Source organism: Polypterus senegalus, chromosome 18 (assembly GCF_016835505.1).
Source record: "Polypterus senegalus isolate Bchr_013 chromosome 18, ASM1683550v1, whole genome shotgun sequence".
In the NCBI taxonomy this organism is placed as follows: Eukaryota; Metazoa; Chordata; class Cladistia; order Polypteriformes; family Polypteridae; genus Polypterus; species Polypterus senegalus.
In genome coordinates this window covers 17876363-17897982 of record NC_053171.1, presented here as the reverse complement: position 1 = coordinate 17897982, position 21620 = coordinate 17876363, and the positions used below count along the sequence as shown (strand labels likewise).

The 21620-nt window shown below is 41.0% G+C and overlaps 1 protein-coding gene across 3 annotated transcripts in view; it reads left to right on the top strand.

The window, feature by feature from the left end:
• mta1 (metastasis associated 1) overlaps positions 1-21620 on the top strand; it is a 112413-nt gene that overhangs the window by 16485 nt on the left and 74308 nt on the right. For all 3 annotated transcript variants that reach the window (XM_039741812.1, XM_039741814.1, XM_039741813.1), the window contains exon 2: positions 15623-15690. In XM_039741812.1, the coding sequence (XP_039597746.1) occupies positions 15623-15690 (68 nt within the window). The remainder of the gene's footprint in view (positions 1-15622; positions 15691-21620) is intronic.

Here is a 21620-nt window from a genome sequence, read left to right as displayed (position 1 = left end):
GCACAGATCTGGGGGAGGCTGCACAGAGCACAGTGGCCTCCATAATTCTTACATGGAAGGAGTTTGGAACATCCACATCTATTTGTAGAGCTGGCCACTCGGCAAAACTGAGCAGCTAGTGGCAGAAGGGTCTTGGTAAGAAACGTGACTAGGAACCCGATGGCTTCTCTGGCTGAGCAGGGAGAACTTGTGTGGAGGTGGGAGAAACTTCCAGAAGGATAACCATCACTGCAAAACTCCACCAGTCTGAGGCTCATCACATTCTGTTTTCGATTTGTCAGACTGCTACAACTAAGTGAGAGTAAAATAGCTCAATACCGTACAGTGTGATATTTCAGTTTTCTCTTAAACACATTGGTAAGCATTTCAAAAATTCTATTTTTGATTTGTCATTCTGTGGTATTGAATGTTGCTTCATGTGAGAAAATGGGAATTTAAGCAATTTTAGAAGAAGGTTAAAAAACGTGAAAAAAGCGGAGTCTGAGTACTTTCTGATTCCACTGTATGTATCAGCCTTATAGAGCCATTCCTATCCGCCTCTCTTTTTTCATGTTGCTTTTTAAGAGTTTTGGTGTCGTCTTTAAAATATTTTGCCATTTTATGCTGATGCTTTCTAATGAGCACACAGGTGGCTGTGACGCTGACGTAGCTGCTCCACTTTAGCCCTCAAACGTTCATTGCACCTGCGTCTGCTCTGTTCTGCTCTGCTGTATGAATTACCAGTATTCAGTTACAGTTGAGGAGGCAGAAAAAAGTGAACTAACAAAGCAGAAAATGACAAGGGACAGATTAAAGTTACGACTTTCTAAATTTTATATCGAAGAAAACCTTGCACTGCTGCTACTCTTACATACGGAATGGTCTCGCATGCAGGAGGAGGTTTTTGCAACAGCACAGATGTTTAAATAGTAACGGTATTTTGTGAACTTGGGTTATTTTTCATATATACAGTCAAAGTAAAAAGTATGTGAACCCCTAGGAATTCTCTCTATTTATGTCTAATTCCCATATAAAACATGGTCGTATCTTCATGTCAGTCACAATAATGAACAAACACAGTCTCCTATAACTAAAGATACAAAGATTTTCAGGGAATTTTTGACCATATTGAATAAATCATTCAAACTGTGAAACAGAAGGTTGGAAAAAGTAAGTGAACCCTAAGCTAATGATTTTTTAAAAAGCTCATTGCTGTCCGAATTTAGCACGCCTGGAGTCCATTTAATGAAACGAGTTCAGAGGTGTGGCCTAGAATTACTTTGATTGATCAAAAACACTATAAAGTTTGAGCTTTTGACAAGAAGCATATCCAGATGGGAATCATGCCTCGCAAAGAAGAGCTGTCTGAAGAGCTACGATGGAGAATTGTTCATCTATATAAGGCTGGAAAGGGTTACAAAGTCATCTCAAAGATTTGAAATATTCTTCAGTCTACTGTTAAGCAAGTTGTCTGTAAATGGAGACAGTTTGGTATTGTGGCTACTCTGCGTAGAAGTGGGCGCTCTGCCAAGATGACCCCAAGAGCGCAATGCAGAGTCAGCAATGAGGTAAAGAAGAACCCTAGAGTGACAGCAAAGGACTTGAAGAAGTCATTAGAAGTGGCTAGCATCTCTGTTCATGAGTCAACTATACGCAAAACATTGAACAAGAGAGGAGTCCATGGCAGGACACCAAGAAGGAAGCCACTGCTATCAAAAAAGAACATTGCTAAACGCCTGAAGTTTGTGAAAGAGAACTTGGACACTCCACAACAGTACTGGGAAAATGTTTTGTGGAGTGATGAAACCAAAATTGAGCTATTTGGGAGGAACAAGCAGAACTTCATTTAGCGTAAAAAAGGCACTGAATATCAACATCAAAACATCATCCCTACAGTAAAGTATGGTGGAGGGAACATCATGATTTGGGCCTGCTTTTCTGCATCAGGTCCTGGGCAGCTTGCCATCTTTGAGGGGAAAATGAACTCGCAAGTTTATCAACAAATTCTCCAGGATAATGCGCGAGTGTCTGTCCGTCAACTTAAGCTCAGAAGAGGCTGGGTGGTGCAACAGGACAATGACCCCAAACATCGCAGAAAATCCACAGCACAATGGCTTCAGAAGAACAAACTCTGCATTTGGAAAGGCACACACCTGTCTATAGAAGGTCCCACAGTTGACAGTTCATGTCAGAGCACAAACCAAGCATGAAGTCAAAGGAATGGTCTGTAGACCTCCGAGACAGGATTGTCTCAAGGCACAAACCTGGGGAAAGTTACAGAAAAATTTCTGCTGCTTTGAAGGTCCCAGTTGAGCACAGTGACCTCCATCATCCGTAAGTGGAAGAAGTTTGAAACCACCAGGGCTCTAGAGCTGGCCGGCCATCTTAACTAAGTGATCGGGGGAGAAGAGCCTTAGTCAGGGAGGTGACCAAGAACCCGATGGTAACTCTGTCAGAGGTCCTCTGTGGAGAGAGGAGAACTTCCAGGAGGACACCCATCTCTGCAGCAATCCACCAATCAGGCCTCTATGGTAGAGTGGCCAGACGGAAGCCACTCCTTAGTAAAAGGCACATGGCAGCCCGCCTGGAGTTTGCCAAAAGGCACCTGAAGGACTCTCAGACCATGAGAAACAAAATTCTCTGGTCTGATGAGACAAAGATTGAACTCTTTGGTGTGAATGCCAGGCGTCAGGTTTGGAGGAAACCAGATACCGCTCATCACCAGGCCAATACCATCCCTACAGTGAAGCATGGTGGTGGCAGCATCATGTTGTGGGGATGTTTTTCAGCGGCAGGAACTGGGAGACTAGTCAGGAGAAAGGGAAAGATGACTGCAGCGATGTACAGAGACATCCTGGATGAAAACCTGCTCCAGAGCGCTCTTGACCTCAGACTGGGGTGACGGTTCATCTTTCAGCAGGACGACAACCCTAAGGACACAGCCAAGATATCAAAGGAGTGGCTTCAGGACAACTCTGTGAATGTCCTTGAGTGGCCCAGCCAGAGCCCAGACTTGAATCCGATTGAACATCTCTGGAGAGATCTTAAAATGGCTGTGCACCGACGCTTCCCATCCAACCTGATGGAGTTTGAGTGGTGCTGCAAAGAGGAATGGGCGAAACTGGCCAAGGACAGGTGTGCCAAGCTTGTGGCATCATATTCAAAAAGACTTGAGGCTGTAATTGCTGCCAAGGGTGCATCAACAAAGTATTGAGCAAAGGCTGTGAATACTTATGTACATGTGATTTCTCAGTTTTTTTTTTTTTTGTTTTATTTTTAATAAATTTACAAAAACCACAAGTAAACTTTTTTCACGTTGTCATTATGGGGTGTTGTGTGTAGAATTCTGAGGAAAAAAATGAATTTAATCCATTTTGGAATAAGTCTGTAACATAACAAAATGTGGGAAAAGTGATGTGCTGTGAATACTTTCCAGATGCACTGTATATCAGTACGTGAGTAGATGAAGATCAGATCACTTTTTATGACCAATTCATGTAGTAAACCAGGTAATTCCAAAGGGTTCACATACTTTTTACTTTGAATATTTATAATATTTAAATTGTCAAAGTCATCCCTGACACAGACAGACGCAGGAGGCACGAGTGCAAGCACACAGGACTTTTATTTCCTTCTTTCTCTTGTGAGAAACACCTTCCCCGATCCCCACGAGTAAGACCCCGATTCCCAACCACAGCACAACACACAATAAACAAAACCTTTGTCTCTTTCTCTTTCTTCCTTCCTTCCTCCTCCACTCCTCCAGGCAAGCTTCTTCTCCTGACTCTGGCTCCTTGAATGGAGTGAGGCGGCCACTTTTTATTCTGCACCAGGAAGTACTACTGGTGTTCTCCTGCAATCTGGCAGCACTTCCTGGTGTGGTGGAAGGGCTGCATGGGCACCTGGAAGTACTCAAGGTGTAGCTTGATCCTCTTCTGTCCACAGGACTCAAACTATCCAGGCAGCCTGTGGCAGCGGTCACGAGCCCCAGCAGGGTTGAGCTTCCAAGCTCCAAGCTTATGGCCCCGATGCAGTCCAGGGGTGCTGGCTTTATGTTCTGGAGGAGGTATTGTTTCTCTCCCAGTCCTTCCATAGTAAAGGTGTTCTGGCCAGGCATGGTCCCCAGCCATCTACCACCATATATAAAATTATATTTATATACACACACATATATTGTTGGCGGGGTCAGCACAATTTGATTTATGCAACATGCCTCCCACTTTTGTATGTGTCACAATAAAAAAAAAATTGCATCTTCAATCATTAAGACAACAGAAATCCCGGTAATGCATAGGTATTTAACCAAAGTCAATAATTTGTAGAGTTCCCTTTTGCTACAAGTCTCTTGTTGAATGTCTCTCTCTTAGCTCAGCACATCTCACCACTGGGATTCTCACCCATTCCTCAAGGCCGAGCTTATCCAAGTCCTTCAAGTTTGATGGGTTGCATTGGTGTATGGCCATCTTAAGTCCTGCCACAGATTCCTCACTGGGTTGAGGTCTGGGCTTTGACTTGTTTCCCTTTAAACCACTGCAGTGTCACTTTAGCAGTCTGTTGTAGGGTCATTCATTGTCCTGCTGGAAGACAAACCTTCATCCCAGTCTCAAATCTCTGGCAGACTGAAACAGGTTTTCCTTATGAGTTGCCCCGATCAGTTTTCATGCTTCACTGTAACAATGGCATTCGCGGTGTAACGGGAGGTGGTTGGTTGCGCCATGATGGCCAAAAAGTTCAATTTTAGTCTAACCAGAGAATGTTCTTGCATGTGTTTGGAAAATGTTTTATTTTTTTTTTCTTTAAGCAATGGCTTTTTTTGGCCTCTCTTCCATAAGGCCCCGCTCTGTGGAATGTATGATTTAAAGTGGTACTATGGTGATCCACAGCTTAGATGGGAGTTTCTGTCCAATGCTTTTGCTGCCTCTGTGATTAATGTCCTTCTTGCCCAGTCTGTGAGTTTTGGTGCGTGGCCGTCTCTTGTCAGGTTTGTAGTGGTGCCACATTCTTTCCATTTTTGTTATAATGTGGGATATTTAGAGTTTGGAATTTTTTTTTAATCACCCAACCCTGGTCTGCACTTCTCTCCAACTTTGGTCTCTGACCTCTCTGGATGGCTCCTTGGTCTTCATGTTGCGTGTTTAATGATGTTGCAGAGTCAGGGGCCTTTCAGAACAGGTCTATACAGACATCATGTGACAGATCATGTGACACTGATAGCACACAGCAGCTGATCATGTGACTTCTGATTGAATCAGTTGGATTAGATCACTGGTGTCGCACTCTGGTCCTGGAGGCCGGCAGTGGCTGCGGGTTTTCATTCTAACCATCTTCATCAGTGACCGGTTTTGGCTGCTAATTAACTTCTTTTGCCTTAGCTTTAATTAACTTGACTCTGACCCCCAGTTGTTTATTCCTTAATTAGCAGCCAAACAATAACGAGACACAAAGTGAGTCGCCACATGACTAGCTCCCCTGTGCCCATCACACAATATCTGAAATTAAAGAGAGGTGATGGTCTTGGTAAGGTTGATCTCTCAGCTCTCCAGAACATCTTGACGGTGTTCTTAGAAAAAACAGAAAAATCAATAGTTTTGGAAATGTCTGCTGTGGCAGAATGAGAGCAGCAGCAAGCCATGGAATTAAATAACTAGTTTAACAGTAAGAATCCGCTTCCCATTAAGAGACTGGTTGGAGTTTGAAATCCTAGTTTAGCTGCTTATCTGTTGGCTTGTTTCACATTTCATTTATGTTTGGCTGTCATTTATTGAAGGAAGGAATCAATTCAGAGAACTGAATCCTTAAAAACAGGGCTATTAAAATGAAGGGAAAAGAAGTTAATTAGCAGTGAAATCTGGACACTGATTAGGAAAAGGGTGAGAATGAAAACCTGTAGCCATTGCGGCCTTTCAGGACTGGAGTTCGAAACCCCTGAATTAGATCTTATTTAGGTGTCTGATAGCAAAAGGGATGAATACACATGCACTCACAACTTCTCAGTTTTTACTTGTTTCTTTTAATATATTCACAAGGTTTTTTTATTTTTTTATTTTCATTCTTCATCCATCCTTTATCCAACCCGCTATATCCTAACTACAGGGTCACGGGGGTCTGCTGGAGCCAATTCCAGCCAATTCAGGGCACAATGCAGAAAACAAACCCTGGGCAGGGCGCCAGCCCACCGCAGGTTATTTTCATTCTACTTCACTAATTTGGACTATATTGTCAAGTCCATTTATAGAAAATCCATTTTAATTTCGGGTTGTAATGCTACAAAAGACAGCAAACACAGAATAGTTTCTCAAGGCACTGAATTCATTTGTGAAAGAGAGACTTGGGATAAGGTTTCTTAAAAAGTGCCGTTCAGCGGGTCTCTGGGACTAAAACAAGATTTTACTAGATAAACGTATGTGTGAATGTGAAGGTAGGTATGGATGTTGTATTATTCGCTCGGATATAAAGTCACATCCTAGTTTAGAAAAATAGGGGCTGAAAAAAATGTTTTTTTGTGATCCACCTATTCGCCAATTACCATTTGAGTCTTTTGTACTGAAAATCGTCAGATTTAGATTGTTGGCCAATCAAGCAGGACATCACTAGTAGAAATCTTAAAGATTGCATCTTAATTAAGAAAAGAAAAAAAAACTTGACTTTTCCTGTTTTCACTAACCCATGGTAGAACTTGTATCATAAAAAGCAATCAGTTTAGTGTCAAAACTCTAAGGTCTGTACAGGGTTAACACACTTTGGAGACCTCATGGGTCAGTTGCAATGTGCTGTGAGCTCGGGATGATCCTGGTCTCATCTTTGTATGTACAGTATTGATGGTCACAAGACTGATTTGTGGGTTTAGCACTGTTAGAGAGGGTCCCAAAGATCTGGACAAGCAACCCACCAGGACTAAGACTAAGGGCAGGTGCAGTGTGCTTCTTGGATTTGGTAGAATGGGAACAAAGTTGTGTACTAACTGTGTTGACAGGCTTAACAGACTTAAGGTGGGTAATCTCGCAAAGTGAATTCCATACACATCAGATGGACAATTTGTGTACTTGAAAAAAGAAATAGTGTGCCACTTAAAGAAAGAATGGGGAAAACCCACGTTTTATTTGGACTGAGGTATAGCTTGATACCGAATGAAATATATTCAACTGAAGGCCACAGAAAAAGACAAGCAATGCATGGCTATATTTACATTGCATAATATAAAAACAGTATGGCCAACATGCATTTAACTATTCATCTTCAGTAAAAAGAGTTGGTGACAGATTCTGCCGCCATGTCACTGTCAAGGGTACAGTCAATAGATGCTGATAAACTTGTGAGAAACCGCACCAGCAGCACCTCCACTGGCTCTAATATTTCTTGCATAGCCATTGTCTGATGCCCTGTAATTGCCTGTCTGGCTCTTACTTTCATCTCCTTCTTTCATTGTGTTTATTTTTGGTGCGCATTCAAAGATGCTACCAGTGTCACCCATGCTGTATTCCTTTTGGTGTGTTTGTGAGTGTCAACATAATACAATGTATCTTTATACAATGCAGTATTTATCATACAGAGCTTGTGTGACGTTTGTGGGGCAGTGACGCATTCTTCACAAATATGTCCCTCCTCTGAATGATATTTTATACGCTTTGGTGACTTGGATTATTTTGGTTATTAGGAAGAGCTGTACACATAATGAATAACAACTATTGCCTCTACTGTATTATGTATGTAATTGAGAAAATGAGTTACAGAGAGACAATTATGCTTCAGATGCGATTCTGCTAACATGTACTTCTCTTTGTCATTGCTTAGAGGTTTCAGGGCTTTTTCATACGCTCAAAGCGATTAACTTTTCGATCTAATGTAGCCTCACGATTGCAGTAATTTTTTAAATACATTTTCATGAGGATGTAGTTTTTCCTTCTGCTCTGTCAGTTATTTGAGAGTACTGTATGTATAGCAGCATATCATAAATTGAGAATGGACGAGATGTTAATTGCTGGCACACTACCGTAAACGGGCGATCAGGCAGCCAGCTGAGCAAACACAAAGCTAAAACAAGGCTAGCTGTGGATTAGTTAAACTTGGCTTTCATCTTGTTCTGGTGTTCGCTGAGACAACACTTAGACCTGAAGATCATCTCCTTTCAGTACCGCTCTGCTTGGTCTTATCTTGATCCACTACTACTACAGTACCCAACAACTGACCCCTTGTGCCCTAAAACTATTTAATCTAGACAGGTAATGCAAATTTGAGTCTTTTGAGTTTTCCTTTTATTAGTGTTTTTTGTTTTTTTTTTTTTTTAGATCGTCACTCTTCAGTATAGCGATACCTTAGTTTACATACTATAAATTAAGCTGCAAGGTTTGGCGCAAATGGTCATGGTGACATTTTAATCCAAGATCCATTTTTTGAACATTATGAAATAACTAGCATAGTGAAAAGCCCAGTTATTAAAACAGACTTAATGGTAAGTCCATCTGTTTTGATTGTGTCATGCTTTTATGAAGTTCAGATTACCGGATATATAGGTTGAATCCTGTTGTAACGAAATTCATAAAAGTACTTTGTTGTAACAGATATTTCATTATAACTAATATGGGAAAAATGCTATTGTGAGTGGGGTCACTGGGGATTCGCCATGTCTAACAGCAGTGGTGCAAGGACCGCTCCGTAGCTGCTCTGCTGCGTCCAGTAAACAGTAAACTAAGGGCAAAGCAATTGGTTGTCCTCCACAGGATCAGGATTACCACATAACTTGCTTGTCGCATGATGTTTAGATTTTACACTGGTGCTTTGACTTGCTCTTCCTAGCAGTCTCCTGGTCTGCCACAGTGGTGATTCCGAGTTGTTGGTATTCTTCTAATCTGAAGATGAGAGCTAAAGCAATATGATATAGGCCCATGTCGTGCCTATTTTGAATGAAGCCTTGGGACTGTACCTGCTTTTTCTATACAGTAATATAATATGTGTATTTTTCTTGGAAACTTGGACTTATCTTCCTGTCTCTTATGCAACTCTTGTGACCAAAGCTTCACAATACCTATATATAAAAATGGCACTACTTAAACAGCAAAAAATATTTTATTTGAAAATGAGACATTAGATGTAGCTTTTTTTTCTCCTACACTGTAAATTGGTGGTATTTCTCACCTTTTTGTTCATCACAAAGAAAACTTTTAGAAGTGTTATGAAACTTGAACAGTACAGTATCCGCACACGACTCCCCTACCCATGCAGTCGCCCGGTGGAGCACTGACTCTGAATTTGGCTATACCTGAATAATGTACCCACATTCTCGCTGAGCCTCACCAAGAATGCTCGAGACTGGACATTTCGTAACAGACTGTCACTTTCTTTTGCTCTGACATTCAGTCTGTTGCAGGATTCCCAAGACTCTGCGAAAATATAGGCTATTAGTATTTTTTGAATCGCATTATTCATTGGTGGCCATTTTGATCAAAAAACCATTTGTTATACCGAAATACATTTTGTTAAAACAAAATCCACTAAAAGTTGTATGAACGTTTGTCTTGTTGTCCTGAAAATGTTGTTACTTCAATAGTCGCTATAACAGGATTTGACTTGTATGCCTTGCTTCCCTTTTCTTTTTCATCGGACATTCTAGCCCTTACGTTCATTTTGTTTGGGCTTCTTGTTGCTTTCCTTCACCGGGCATTCTAGAGCTGTGCTTGACAGATGTACGACATTGTTTGTGGTTTACTATCTTGTGTGGCCTGCTTGCTTTTGTTCATTCAATATTTATTCCCCTCTTGTGAATGTTGAATTACATTATGCTCAAGCAAGATCACAAACACTAAACAAACGGACGCTTTGTATATAAATAATAATACAAAAGAGAGAGTTGATTAATAATTAAGTACCATAAGAATGACATATACTACCTTTAAAGATTATAAGAAATATTTAAAATTTAACAATTTCTCAGAACTGCAGTTTGCATTGATTTGTAATTGAGCATCTGAAAAGCATATTTCAAAGCCACATTTTGATGCATTTTATTGGTGCTCATTTTTCCCAATTTCTACATAACATTGTGTGTGCATTGATTGTCATTTTTTAAAAGTTTATTTCTGTTATGTTAAGGTGTTAGTCACAGGTACAATCTCTGCAAATGTCTGTTAAGTTTAATTAGAACGGGCAGGCGCCTTTTAGCTTGCAGGACAGATTTCAATGTAGAGAAGCATGCAAAATGAGCGAAACTCCAGAGTCTAGTTTCACGGTTTGGTTTTGCAATGGCAAAACTCAATGAAAGTATACATTGTGACAGCAGGGGTCGCTGTTGCCCCGTTAAACCCTCAGACACCACGTCCAGACACCAGGTAAAATAAAGAAATGAATTTAATATTTCTGAAAATGTGCACAGAGCACCTCCACAATAATAATAATCAATAAATCCTCCTCTCCACCCAGCAGCTCCATCACACTTTCTCCCAACTCGGCTCAGTCTGCTGGGGTTTCCCACAGTCCTTTTATAGTCCTTGACCCGGAAGTGCTTCTGTCCCTCAGTCCATATGATTTCACAGCACTTCCGGGTCAGATGGAAATTCTCCTTCAGCCCAGAAGTACTTCATTATTTCCGTCCACGTGACTAGGGAATACTTGCGGGCTATAATAAAAATCATCGTGCCTCCCTGCAGCATCCCCTGGTGGCTGCCACGGTACCCAGCAGGGCTGTGAAGTAGAACTCCAATGTCCATAGTGCCCTGCAGGAACTTGGGGCACCTCTATGTTGCAGGAAGGACTCCATCTGGCGGCATAATAAAATAAAATGTAATAATCTACATTTAGGTCAAACAGTAATGATGTATACATTTAATGACTCTTTGGTGTGTGTTTATGGATTTTAATCTGTTTACTCTCCCCCATGTGTTTATTACTTTTTCATTCTTTGTTTGTTCCAAGATGTGCTGCATTGTTTTAATGTTGAATTATGCACTTTATTGCAATCCATATTGTTTGTGGATTACGTTTATCTCACTCATGCCTAGTAAGGCGTTTTTAAGGGGTGGGGTGGGAGCGTCTGAATCTTTTAAAAATGTGCCTTGCCTCAGGCCGCATTATTTAGCACACTGGCCCTGGGGCAGTGCAAAAGTGCTTAATTCAGCGGTGCTGATGAGACAAAAACTGAGTTATTTGGTCATAACAAAAACAGTTTTGCATGGTGGAAGAAGAGCACCACATTCCGAGAAAAACACCTGCTGTCAAATTTGGTGGAGTTTCCATCATGCTGTGGGGCTGTGTGGCCAGTTCAGGGACTGGGGCCCTTGTTAAAGTCGAGGGTTGGATGAACTCAACCCAATATCAACAAATTCTTCAAGATAATGTTCGAGCATCAGTCACAAAGTTTTGTCTGGAGTCCTGGGTGCAGTTTTCATCTCCAGGCTACAAAAAGCAGCATTAGAAAAATTGCGGAGAAGAGTGACTCGGTTGATTCCAGGGCTATAGGGGATACATTTATGAGGAAAGATTAAAAGAGCTGAGCCTTTACAGTTTAAGCAAAAGAAGATTAAGAGGAGACCTGACTGAAGGGTTTAAAATGGTAAAGAGTATTAGTACAGTGGATCGAGACTGTTCTTTTAAAATGAGTTCATCAAGAACACAGGGACACAGTTGGAAACTTGTTCAGGGGAAATTTTACACAAACATTAGGAAGTTTTTCTTTACACAAAGAACAATAAGACACTTGGAATAAGCTACCAAGTAAGGTGGTAGACAGTAAGACTTTAGGGACTTTCAAAACTCAAGTTGATGAATTTTTTATTTTTTTTGGAAGAAATAAGTGGATAGGACTGGCGAGCTTTGTTGGACTGAATGGCCTGTTCTTGTCTAGATTGCTCTTCTCTAAAAACATGAAGCGCTTATGACACTGCTGTGTGGGTCCCAGTTGCAACACTCGCCTGGAGTCCTGTGGTGCAAGCATATTCTGTGGGAATACTGGTTAGTTACACTGCCCCCAAGATGTTTGCGATAAAGACACATTTTTCCTTGATTTCCCTCTTCTGCTCCACAGGGTTGATTTGTAATTTTAAACAAATCTGAGGTGATTTAAAGTGCATATTGCAGACTTTCATTAAAGGGTATTTGGCAAACAGCAATGGCAGGTCGATTAAATCCGGTGTCATATTTTGGCATCTCTGCACAAGAACCTCTTTTTTCCACCCTCTCAAATGCAGGGCTGTGGAGTCGGTAGATAAATCCTTTGACTCTGACTCCTTAGTTTCTGGTATTTGTGACTCCAGCTTCCCGACTCTGACTTCTCTGTATTTAATATGCTAATGTATTTTCCATGTTGATTGAAGGAAGGTAACATACACGTCATTTCGCCACAGAACTACTGGCTAGGAAGCTGACTCTCTACTGTATTGGCCAGTTTAAACAAAAGACAAGAACCCCTGAACACACATCAGGCCATAGCACACACCTCCACCTACATCATTACACTTGTTTACACTCAAATGAACTTGTTAAACACATTATATCTGAAATACACGGAAAACACTTTTTGTAATGTACCTTAATCCAGATTACAATATGTGAATGTCAGGTTGTATATTAGCTCATCTGAACTTCACACTAGTAGTAGCACAACCATGCACTGGGCTTTATTCTTACATCAGAGAAGTACTTAATTAAGACTATTGTTTGTGAAATGGGACATTTGAATTTGCTGTTTGCTCATTACAATTTAAATTTATTTGGATTCGGAGTGTGACTCTGACTCCACAGCCCTGCTCAAATGTGCTCCAATTTTTAACGTATGGAAAACATTAAGGATTAAATCACTTCGAGATCTGAACATAAACATCTTTGCATCTTACGAACAATTAAACTCCAAATTTAACTTTCCAGCAACACATTCCTTTCACTCCCTTCATATTAGAAAGTTCATTAAACAGAACCTGCCCAATTTTCCTCACCTCCCACCTCCCTCTATGGTGGAAAAAAATATTGCTCAGTCTTGAGGACTCAGACAGAATTTCTGTAATATATAAAACCATTTTACAGTCCCTCCCTTTCAAAGATCCAAGAGTACAGTGGGAAAAGGATCTCTCACTCAACATCTCAGAAAAGGAGTGGAAGGTAGCAATGCACATAATTCACTTGAGCTCCATATGCGCAAAGCATACAATTATTCAGCTCAAAAGTATATATCGAGCACATCTGTCTCGCTTAAAACTGTCCAAAATGTTTCCATGGCCGAGATCCAACCTGCGAAAATTGCACTCGAGCTCTAGCCTCACTATGCCACATGTTTTGTGCCTGTACCAAATTAACATCATTCTGGACCAAAATCTTTAAATGCTTATCAGACAGCCTTGGTGGCACAATCCCTCTTAACCCTTTGGCAGTTGTGTTTGGTGGTCTCACAGAGGGGCTTAAAGTGGAGAAGGACAAACAAGTTGGAATTGCCTTTACTTCACTATTGGCACGTAGACTTCTCTTGCTCAACTGGAAGAATCCTAACTCTCCTATTCTAAGTCAGTGGGTAACTGATGTTAGATGCTATTTGAAATTGGAAAAAATCAAATTCGCACAAAACTTTTTTTCAAAACCTGGCAGGATCTAATCAATAACATTTTTTTAACTCCATTTATCTTTATTCATTTATTAATTTATTTATTTACTTATTTTTAAAGTTGTTCTTTGCTGGCCTATTTCTCTTTCTCAGGGGGTAGATATTTTATTTTAACATATTTTTATAAAACTTGATTTATTTGTATGGATTGTTATTTGATTTTAATAAAATCAATAAAATAAATTAAAATGAAAGCTGTTGTCATATTTAGTACGTTGTCACATATCTTGCATGCAATGACTGGTGCCACATAATACGCTGTGAGCTGTGCACATTGGAAGAACCTCTCCCTTCTGCTGGCACGTAGTGTTTTTTTCCCCAGCACCACGTGTCATGCTGCATTTTTAAATAACGTTGTCGGTTACATACCTTCAGCTTTAATAGCGTTTTGTAGTTTTTCTCTTTTTTTTTTTTTTATAATTAAGCATATGCATACGGTGTTGGATTGTCCCCAAAAAATGTAAGTTATTAAACATTTATGAAACAACAAAAGCACTTCAAGTATTGCTTCAGTTTACCGAGTAGTAAGAATGGCATTGAACGATCTAAAGCGTGACACTGACAAAATTGAAAAATGTGTTGAAAATGGAAACCAGTGATGGAAATTCTATTCTGTATTAAAGTTAATGTTCTTCTGCATTGTAATTTTCTTTTTAAATTCTGTTATGTTTTGTTAATTTTATTGTGACATTAAGGCAGCTTGTGATGTGCTGCACAGGAGCAGAAATAGCTGAATGACTGCTGTGTAAGTGATAGTACTGGGTGGGGGGCTTCTGTACTGTGTGGGGCAGACACGTCTCATAGGAGATGAGTGAGGAGAAAAGGGAAGCTGTGGCGGAAGGGATGGAGTAGGGAGTCGGGAGACGATCAGCAGGTGTGTTAGCGATATAGAAAAAGACACAACGTGAGTGACCGGAGATAAACTGATTGGTAGGGAAAGCTTATTTTTGTTGTTTTAGAGATGTGCTCCGTAACCCAGGTAACGGAGTATAAGAAAGGGCATCGTTGGTTATGAAACGAAGACTCCAAGTAAAACGTAGAAAACTCCAGTACCTCGGAGTTGTTATAAAATATAGATATGAAGGTGAGTCAGAAATTATCTGCACTCTGGTTATACTAAAACTTCTGCTGGCAGCACTGTCTTATCGGTATTTTCCGTACGACGTCCCTGTCTCCCCAGAGAGACTGCTATGCAGGTGGAGAATGTGTTAGGTCAGATCATTTGTAACTGCAGTGTGAGAAACAATGGCTGCCCCACTTGTGATCTGCACAGAAGAAGAGCAACATGCAGTGATTAGTTTTTTGTGGCCTTAACAGTGTGCGTGGTGCCGATATTTATCAAAGACTTTGTGCACAGTATTGAGAAAGTATTAGCCTTGAAGAAGGAGCCGGACGCCACATGAAACGATTCTGTTGAATAGACGAGTAACAGTAGATGATGTGGCAAATCATTTGCAAATCGGCCATGGCTCTGTCTATGCAATAATCCATGACCGACGACGAAGATTCACATCTGATGAAGAGGTGAAGACAGTGGCGTATTCGTGGCTAGCAGCTAGGTCTAAAACATTTTTTAATGAAGGAATATGAAAGTTTGTTGACAGATGGACAAAGTGTATTGAAAAGAAGGGAGATTATGTTTAAAAATGTATGTATTTGTCTTTTCTGAAAGTTGATTAAAATAAATTCTGCAGCTGGAGTGTGGATAATTTTTGACTCGCTATATATGTGTGTATATATATATATATATATATATATATATATATACAGGTTTTTTTTGGTAAATAATTCAGACTATTTGCTAAACTAATCTACTGTATATCATTTTTAAAGTAGCAGTTGTGTGGTCCCGCCCTCTAACGGATAATCGAGGTTTTAGTGTATATTCAAGTAGCGACATTTGCTCTGACACCCTTAGTGTACACAAGTGGACCTTGGGATGAACTGGTGACCCATCCAGGGTATTTTCCTGCTTTCTGCCCAGTGCCGCTGAATTAAATAGGATTTTGACAATTATGTTACTTTTCAACTGTGTTAAACTTTTGTTTTTTTTTTCCTCCCCAGATTACGTGTACTTTGAAAATTCATCAAGCAACCCGTATTTAATCAGAAGGATAGAAGAACTGAATAAGGTATGTGTTTTAGGGGCTTAGTGGCTAAACATCCACATTTTAAAGATCTCAGCAATGCTGTGCAGTCACTTTCTTCTTCTTTTAACAGCTTCTTTCTGACAACCGCTTGAGTTGTTCTTATTTATAATGTATGGCATTTTATTCTATGGAAGGTTTTGAGTTCAAGTCTATGGGAGATATGCAAAAACAGGACCTTACTGTTGAAGGTGACAGAAGAGAAGAATGATAGAGGCGATTGGTACTATACAGGTCTGCTGTAAGCCTTTGACTTCTTCCAATATCAAAAATGTTCATGGGGCGAAAAAAAAAAATCTCACAACATTCTTGTTGCATAATTCACATGTTAAGCCCTCCAATCACTTGCTTACAACATCCCAAGCATGATAGATTGATAGATAGATACTTTATTAATCCCAAGGGGAAATTCACATAATCCAGCAGCAGTATACTGATACAAAGAAACAATATTAAATTAAATAGTAATAAAAATAAAAAAAATTAAAATAAAATTAATGTTAGCATTTACTCCCCCAGGTGGAATTGAAGAGTCGCATAGTGTGGGGGAGGAACGATCTGCTCAGTCTGTCAGTGGAGCAGGACAGTGACAAAAGTTTGTCACTGAAGCTGCTCCTCTGTCTGGAGATGACACTGTTCAGTGGATGCAGTGGATTCTTCATGATTGACAGGAGTTTGCTTAGTGCCCGTCGCTCTGCCACAGATGTTAAACTGTCCAACTTTAATCCGACAATACAGCCTGCCTTCTTAACAAGTTTGTCCAGGCGTGAGGCATCTTTCATCTTTATGCTGCCACCCCAGCACACCACCGCGTAGAAGAGGGCACTCGCCACAACCGTCTGGTAGAACATCTGAAGCATCTTACTGCAGATGTTGAAGGATGCCAACCTTCTCAGAAAGTATAGTCTGCTCTGACCTTTCTTACATAGAGCATCAGTATTGGCAGTCCAGTCCAATTTGTTATCCAGCTGCACTCCCAGATATTTAAAGGTCTGTACCCTCTGCACAGTCACCTCTGATGATCACAGGGTCCATGAGGGGCCTAGGTCTCCTAAAATCCACCACAAGCTCCTTGGTCTTGTTGGTGTTAAGGTGTAAGTGGTTTGAGTCGCACCATTTAACAAAGTGTATTTTTACTAATATAGTATTAAATAAACCACCCCTGAAACTCCTTGTGAACAAAAATGGTTCGAGCTTTTAAATTACAGATAGGCCTTGTGCCTTTACCTTTTAAATTCACATCCATAGCTAGGGTATGTTGAGATTTTTAGCATCAGGTTGCTTGCTGAAGCATCTTGGATATACACAAATAGGAGGCATATTCTCTAACTGAAAATGCTTTCACTATCTTTCACATCTCCGTGCATATTTTTGATGATATCACATTTAGTGTAATGTTGGCCAATGAGTAAGCTGGTACTGGGCTGGACTGATGACAAAAGAATGAGGTGGGTCCTCATTTCAGATGCTTGGGCATATCTAAGGGGGTGCCATTCTTATGAAGTGTTTTTTTTTTTTTTTGTAATCTATTTTAGTAAAAGTACATGTTATAAGCATAAGACTGGATAAATTGACTTGAGTTATGCAACTTGAGTAACGCAAGATTAAAATTTTTTTTCATGGACTTTTTTTGTTGTTGTCCAGCGTTAGTCACCGTAGATTCTTATTATGTCGGAAGGTTTATCCATTACTACAAACTACATGGGACAAGTAACATATACAAAACAACATGCAGGCAGTCCCCAGGTTATTTATGAGACTGTGGGTTTGTGCTCAAGTTGAATTTGTATGTAAGTCGGAACAGGTACATTATTTTAATAAATGCTATTGTTGACCGACTGTTACCAAGTGCTCTGCCAATGAATGATGGAGTTTCACCTCTCTCTGACCTTTTTATTATTTCTACTTTATTTTCAATGGTGATGGTTTTACTCTTCTTATCTGTATCACCAGCACTTGCATCAGATTTGTGTTTCAGAGACATTCTTGAAGGGTGAAGACAAAAGATTAAGATGAGCTCTTCTGCACAGCACTGTACACACTAATCACAGCAGGAAGAGACCTGTCGTCAACACGTCTGATGTACTGAATGAGAGACAACTTCCTGCTATGTGCGTAACAGTACAAGCAGACTTGCTATTGAGAATGAATGGGGGCAGCGAGGGGCGGTCACTACAGTATTCTGCCTGCAGCGTCCGCCCACCGAGAATGAACACGGTGCGGCCAGAGGCGGGTAATGAATTGGCCACCACCGCCCCCATTCAACAGGCAGCCACCCCATTCACCCTTAATGGCCTCCGTTCAGCCACAACCGGGTCACCGCCTGCAGCATCACCAGCAGCCCACCGAAAAGAAACTAGGCAGCCGTGTGTGGTGGGCGGGCAGTTTAAAGCCCCCCTCTGCTCCATCCAGCCTGCGTCCAGTCGGGAGCAGTAGCGGCGGCGTAGTGGGCGGGCAGCGAACCACCCCATCAAGTCTCTGTCCTGCACACAAGCGATTAGCTATGGCCCCGGTGACTATGGACCACAGGTCACCGCTTGCTGCCGGGAGCCGCCCGAGGGACACTACACTGTGCAAGTAGCGAAATCTCCCCCCTCCAGCCTCCATCCAGATGACAGAGCGGCAGTTACTGAGGTGCATGCGTCGCAGCTGCGGCCATGTTCGTAGGTTGGATGTCCGTAACTTGGGGACTGCCTGTATAGTTTTTGGCAGAAGTAGATAGACAAATGTATGTCTTTTTTCAGAAGCTCATTTAACTCTTTCAGGGCAGGTGTTGATTTATGTTGACACACAGGGTCGAGGCAGATGTCGACATTAATCAACATCTGGGGCTAGAGGTGGCAATCGGCTGTAAACGTCAATAAAACCTGCCTATTTTCTGTGTTGCCCTGGTGCCATCTGTTTCAGGCATCTGTTGCTGCATACTGTGACCACTGTCGCCATGGGCTGCTCGGTTACTGCTGGCTTCTTGAAAACTCCCGCCGCCAGCTGCCACAACAGTCACAGTATGCAGCAACAGATGCCTGAAACTGTGGCGCCAGTGTAACACATACTACAATGCATGCCATTGGTTCCTTCTGATGTTACCATACCTTGCAGGACTGTGCTTGGTAATTTGTGAATTCACATAGTGTAGAGACACATGGAGACATTTTCTCATAGATATTTTATGTTGATTTATGTGTTAAACCTTTTCTATTTGTGCTTTTTTGGAAAATATATTCAGCCTTGGGCCAAAAAGGGGGGAGTGGGGGAGGGAGTAATTAGCCATGAAAAAGTTAAACAAATAAATAAATAGATAGACAGACACACACATACACTCTATGGTCTGAACACATACCAGAATGACTAAAAGAAGAAAATTTAAAGAATGATGAAAAACTTCTGACTTGCAGTCCCAGTGAGGCACTGTAAAGGTGTATTGCTGTTGGTATAAAGGAGCCCCCCAATCACGTTTCTTCACACACCTCTGCTGAATGATTCGTTGACTGAAAGTCCTCCCTGTTTGTGTGCCACATAGAAGATGTGCAGCATTGTTCATAATGGCACCCAGTTTTGCTTTCATCCTCTGCTCCTCTACTACCTCCGGGTGGTCCAGAGTGTGTCCTATAACTGAGCCTGTCCCTTTAATTAACTTGTTGATTCGGTGAGCCTCTTTTGAAGTGATGTAACCAGCCCAGCACACCACACACTCACCATCACAGAATTATAGAAGTTGTGAAAAATGTCTCTTCCCACATTAAAGGAACGCAATCACCTAAGAGAAACGATCCCACTCTGCCCTTTTCTTCTGTAGTTCCTATATAAGGTATAGTTCCTATATCGATAAGGTGAGATATTACGAAGATTTAAAACAATGCCCTTCTACTCAAAAAAAGGACCAAAAACATTCTCTGATGCACTTCTTCTTGTGTGTTATTTTTGATGTCAGTTTCAATTTTGCTTTCTGTTTTTGGTTGGGCATTCCACTTTTTTTGTTCGTCGTTCCTCAATGCTGTCAAGATGTTTGAAATGAGAAGTCAAGCAAAATGACACCATTTATTGGCTAACTGAACAGATTACAGTATGCAAGCTTTCGAGGCAATCCGGGCCCCTTCTTGAGGCAGTTTGCAATTCACAAACTGGAGCTCCCTGTGTTTATATAGACACTAGGACAGAGACCATATTGGAAAACCTTTACGTGGGTCATTTTCAATGTAAAAAATGAACATCTCTCTAACCTATGCTTCTTTTAGCTGCTGAATTTTAGGAGAGGTGAACAATGTATATTGAAGATCTTTTGATAACTGTCCAGCAAAAGTCTTTTGAAGATTTTGAGTTTTCCATACAATGTGGATCTGTAGTCAAATCGTCCGGGACCGTCAGAGAGATGTAAACAATCCTCATATCTGGTCATGAAACTCGTCTCTATTTAAACCATTTTGTAATGTGTAAAATTTTAGCATCAGTTTAACTTCCAATTCTTTTCTCTCTTGTTGTCCATAAGCACTGTGACTTTAAAATCCTTTTCACAGTGTCCACTGCTGCTGAAATGATTTCCTACAGGAACATCCCTATTGCCATGCTTAATCTAAAACCTGTGTACATTCATTCTTTGGTGGAGTGTTTGTCCAGCTTTTTCCACATACAGTGCAGTGTTGGGACATTTCATACACAGAAATAGGTAAACCACATTAGATGACCTGCAGGAAAATCAAAGTGAACTTTATTGTCATCTCAACCGTATACAAGTATACAGATAGACGAAATGATGGTCCCTTTATGAGATGTTCTTTTTGGCAGTGTGGTATGACTACAGTATCTGCATTAGAAATGTAAGCACACGTACATCTTTTTTTGTAGGGAGGGAGATGATGGACCATTATCTGTTGGTTCACTCCGGGAGCTTCTGACAATCTATTGCTGCATGGTTGGTGGTTGTCTGTATGCCAGGAAGGGAGGTACTGGGAATACATTTCTAAGTGGGTTGTCATTATTTAGTACCACTAATGGTGTACTGCATGAGACCATGCAGTGAATACACTTGACTTGAGCATTCCTAGTTTTCATCCTCTTTCTCTGTACGTTTATCATTTGTTTACTCCGAGGTTGATGCGCTTGCTGCTTTCTGAGCAGCTCTTCTTTTCTCCACCCTAGCGGCCCGCTGCTCCTTTTCTTTCGTCGGCATCTTTTTGCGTTAAAACTGATTAAGTTAGTTTTTGTGTTGCAATTACTTAATACGTTTTCTTTAATTTTTTCACTTAAGCTGGCACTTAAGTCTTCAACCTGCCTCAAGAATGAATAGCGAAGGTGGTAGAGAATGAGAACGGCGCCCATACACATGCACCGTACGACAGCCCTGCTGTGTGCTGCCTTAGAGTTGATTCTACAATAAAATAAAATAAAAATTAAAAAGAGTAATAAAAATCATCACCCTAAAAGCGGATAGTAGACGTCACATAAGTATATATGTACCAAATTTCAGGTCAATAGGTGAAACGGTTTGCGAGCTACAGGTGATTTAAAATCCTGGACAGACAAGCGAACAGCCACGGTAGCATATTATATAGAAAGATTGGCTGTAGTTCTTTTATAATTTTTCGATGTGCTTCAAGGTCTGGGTTGTAGGGGGGGTGAGACGGGACGTGGACGTGGTTCTTGTTGTTAAACACCCTGCCACTCTCAAGATGTTTCAATTATTCACACCTAGTTATGTGCTCACGGTTGAGAAGTAAAATGACTGTAGCTTTGCATGTTGCCCCTTGTACAGGGTAGTGCAGGGAAACTGGAAATTTTGGAACTAGGTGTTGGAGACCCTGGGGCTTTGGCACTTGTTACCTCGTTTAGAACCCCTTGCCATCAGTTATAACGGAGCAGTGGAGTAGTGCGCCACAAGTGTTCGCTGTGAAAGTCTTTTATGAGAATGGTGACAGCGT